The following is a 3,479-nucleotide window of genomic DNA, read 5'->3' on the forward strand; positions in this document are numbered from 1 at the left end:
GGACACCTTTACCTCATCTCTTTTGGCCTTTTTCTTTTTGTCACATAAATCTTTCGCCTTTTAACCTCCATTTACTTCTGCTCCTTCCTTTAATCATCACTCCAGTTATTTCATACCTTTTCTGTTCTCTGACAGCAATCTCTTGGCTTCACTATTATGGATCAGGACCAGGCTGTTTGGATGTGGAATAAGAATTTCGGGTATTTAATTAATTCATCACAAACGGCTTTTAACTCCAAACTTTGAAAAATGACGATTCTGGATTTAATACGTATTAAAGTTTCCAAGCGTAACCTAATATTAAAATAATTGGATAATGAAGTAATGGGTAAGGAAAAGGACTTTTAGCCTATGTATATTTTTTGTGTCATTGTCAGTTTTTGTAGAGTATTATTATAATGGTTTGCTGAATTGTTTATCAACTCAAGGAAGGGTGAGAAAGACAATGACTAAGGATGATAATAATAGAGTTCATGCAGAGAGAGAGAGAGAGAGAGAGAGGAATCTTTGTGAGAAATAATTAACCGGTCCTCTTCTAAAACAATAGGTAGCACCATCATTATCATAAACTCGAAGGAAAGAGAAAAAGAAAGGCACTGTTTTCAATCACACATCATCGTCTGCTTCACCCCAAAACCAGAAGAAGCAATCAAATTAGTCATCACTAGGAATGAACTCTACAACATCCTCTCTTATCTCTATTTGCAAGGGAGAGGACGCAAAAAAAGAAAATAACAGCGCAAAAGACTTCTTCAAAAAGGGTGGTAATAAAAAGGAAAAAAAGGACATTACTGATTACAATGAAATACTAACTAGTAACTAGTTACTACAACTATTCCTAGTCTTGTAATAAAATCATGATGAATGGAAAATTTGGATTTGACTTTGTGCGTTTTTCCGGTTATTATCCTCATCAAAATGCAGGACTTTGGAGCCACGGTGCATGCAAAGCACGCTGGTGAAGTCAAGAAAACCCATTGCTTTCAAACTCTAAATTTTCTATTCCATCCAGCACCATTTCTTGGTGGCGGCACTCCCTGCTACAGAAAGCTTTCTCTCCTCTGCACAAAAGTAAACCAGTTCATTACCTTAAACTCTGTTCAGCTCGATTAAACTAAATAAGATGAATAAAAAGACTATAGAGTGCTATTCATGTCGGGATATTGTTGAAAGAAAAAATGGCAGAGTACATGATTAAAAGGCTCTCGAGTTTTGTTGTGTTGTGGTTGAGGAGTTACAGAAGAAGGCTGAGATTAAAAATATCAGTGATGCAAATTGTAAAGTTTGGGATGGAAAAAGTTTGTGTACCTATAAATAAAGATGTCCTTGGTCTGGTCAAGATGTTTCTTGCAAGTGTGACAGAAGCTGAGGAAATTTGCGGAAGCAGCAGAACGAGAGTTTTGGTTTTGGGGGAGAGAATAATAGGTCTCCACCACAATGCAATTATTGAATATGTGTGTGGTTTTTGGGTTAGGTCCATGGGATATCACGCATGTATATTCCTCAGAAAGCTCCATCTCACTCCAAGACAGAGCCCTCACACATGTCGAAGCACAATCATCCTTTGCAAAACTTCCTGACCCTGATGAGTTTTTTGATTCCTTGGTTTTGGTTCCAAAATCATCAGAGCACGTCTGAGATTCAAATGGGATTTTCACTCTAAGCAGAACGTTTCCTTTGTTGGTCTCAGAGTGGTCATGAATTGGGTTATCGTCATCTTTGAAAGCACCAACAAGAGCAAGACCAAGACCAAGACCCTTTGAATCAGGCTTGTCCCAGGAAGTTCTGCTTGGTGGGGAGATTTTGTTTGGAGGAGTTGAGAATGGATTTCCAAAAGCAAAAGGGGATAATGCTCTGGCATCAAGAATTGAAGTTGGACTCCTTAAGGCCTCGGTTCCAGAGGAGAGACACTTGTTGGTGAAATCTCTGAATTTTGGTGACCCAAATAGAGAGGGTATAGTTTTAGCATAGTTTTGACTGGGGGATTGCTGAGAGCTATGATCAGCCATCAAACCTGGCTTGCTCACTGCTCTTGATCTGTTCCTCAGCAGCATAAGTGGAACGAAAATGATCCCACAAGGAAAATTTAGTCCTAAACCAAGATCAACTCAAAATTAGAAAAATTACCAATAAGAAAATGTTACAAGAATGGTGAAATATTTATGATAAGTAAAACTCACCCAAAATGGTTATAGAGAGTGATGGCACTGGCAATAACAAACCACTCACACGGATGCAGATTGCTATTACAAAAAACACCAGCAAAGGTCCTTTTCCTGGTTCTAACACCGAAGCCTGTCTGGCGTACTGGGAATGTTTCTGTACTTGTAACTCGTTATTCAAACTCACAAAAAACAACACAAAAACTGAAAACAGAATTGCCTCCTCTCAGTTATCTTTTTCTGTTTATCAGTTTTGATATTGAATGAGAAAAAGTAGTGAAAGGCATGTGATCAGCAGCAGCTCTGCCATTTGATCTGTGGCGTTCAGAAACAGATCACGAAAAACAAACAGTTTTGGATTTGATGGTGTGTCTGAGAAAAGCATCATCCCAAAAATGAAGTCTTGAGCTTTGTTTGGTTTTGGTTACCAAGCACATGCACTTGCTGCATCTTCCTCCCCATCACTGATTCCTCACTCTTTTTGATTTTTCTATTTTTCTTTTTCTGTTTTAATGCTGCAAAGTCTGGGAGTTTAAATAAAGAGCTTTGGATTTGGAGCAATAAAGAAGAGAAGAAAAAGAGAGAAGAGAGAGAGAGAAAGAGAGAGTCGTGTTTGTATTCACATGCCAGTTCAGAGATAAACGAAGGAGAAGCAAAGGAGTCGTGTGCATGAAAATCAAACGTTATTACTATATATGTTGAAATGCATTTTTGTCTTCACATCTATGTATTATCTCATTTTATTTTGTAATTTTGACTGAACAAAAACTTCTTTAAATTTATTTTTTTTATATGCGTTATTTTTAATTTCTTCTTCATCTATTTAAATATCAGCCTTTCAACTTATACTGTAACAAGAAACATAAATTAATATATATTAGATTTCTGAATCAAATGTAGAATGTTTTCATTTTTATGTTTGACTAACGTGTTTAATATTATTATTATATATTTTACATTAAAAACATATTAATGTCTTCAAATCATTGTGTTTTATAAACACATTAAATTATTATGAGGATGAATTTGATATTAATTGCGCATTAGAAATTAAAATTAAAAAAAATATTTTCCACAAAAAATGTATATTACTATTATTGTTTCATTAAGGAAAGAGTAAATAAAACAACCTTTAAGATATTTTTAATCGTCAGATTCTCGTGCGGAGAGAAGTAATTAAATATTTTAACGTAAACAATGCTCTCTATCAAAATAAAAATTTAATTTAAAAGAATAATAAATTTTAGAAATTTCTTCATACTGAGTATTCTATCAACATTTACGTTACATTTTCTTTTTCTCTTCTCTTTAGTCATT

The 3,479-nt window shown here is 35.1% G+C and overlaps 1 protein-coding gene across 1 annotated transcript; it reads right to left on the reverse strand.

Annotated features, from left to right (window-relative positions):
* Positions 1 to 496: 496 nt before the first annotated feature.
* On the reverse strand, positions 497 to 2,823 carry LOC124823896 (mediator of aba-regulated dormancy protein (DUF581)). The gene is made up of 3 exons (XM_047296207.2): positions 2,181 to 2,823; positions 1,309 to 2,092; positions 497 to 1,061 (listed from the first exon to the last, which is right to left on the reverse strand). The coding sequence occupies exons 2-3, from the start codon at positions 2,052 to 2,054 to the stop codon at positions 965 to 967; spliced, it is 843 nt and encodes a 280-aa protein (XP_047152163.1). The 5' UTR covers positions 2,055 to 2,092; positions 2,181 to 2,823; the 3' UTR covers positions 497 to 964.
* Positions 2,824 to 3,479: the final 656 nt, after the last annotated feature.

This window comes from Vigna umbellata, chromosome 5, assembly GCF_029865625.1.
Source record: "Vigna umbellata cultivar VRB3 chromosome 5, Vumbellata_1.0, whole genome shotgun sequence".
In the NCBI taxonomy this organism is placed as follows: domain Eukaryota; kingdom Viridiplantae; phylum Streptophyta; class Magnoliopsida; order Fabales; family Fabaceae; genus Vigna; species Vigna umbellata.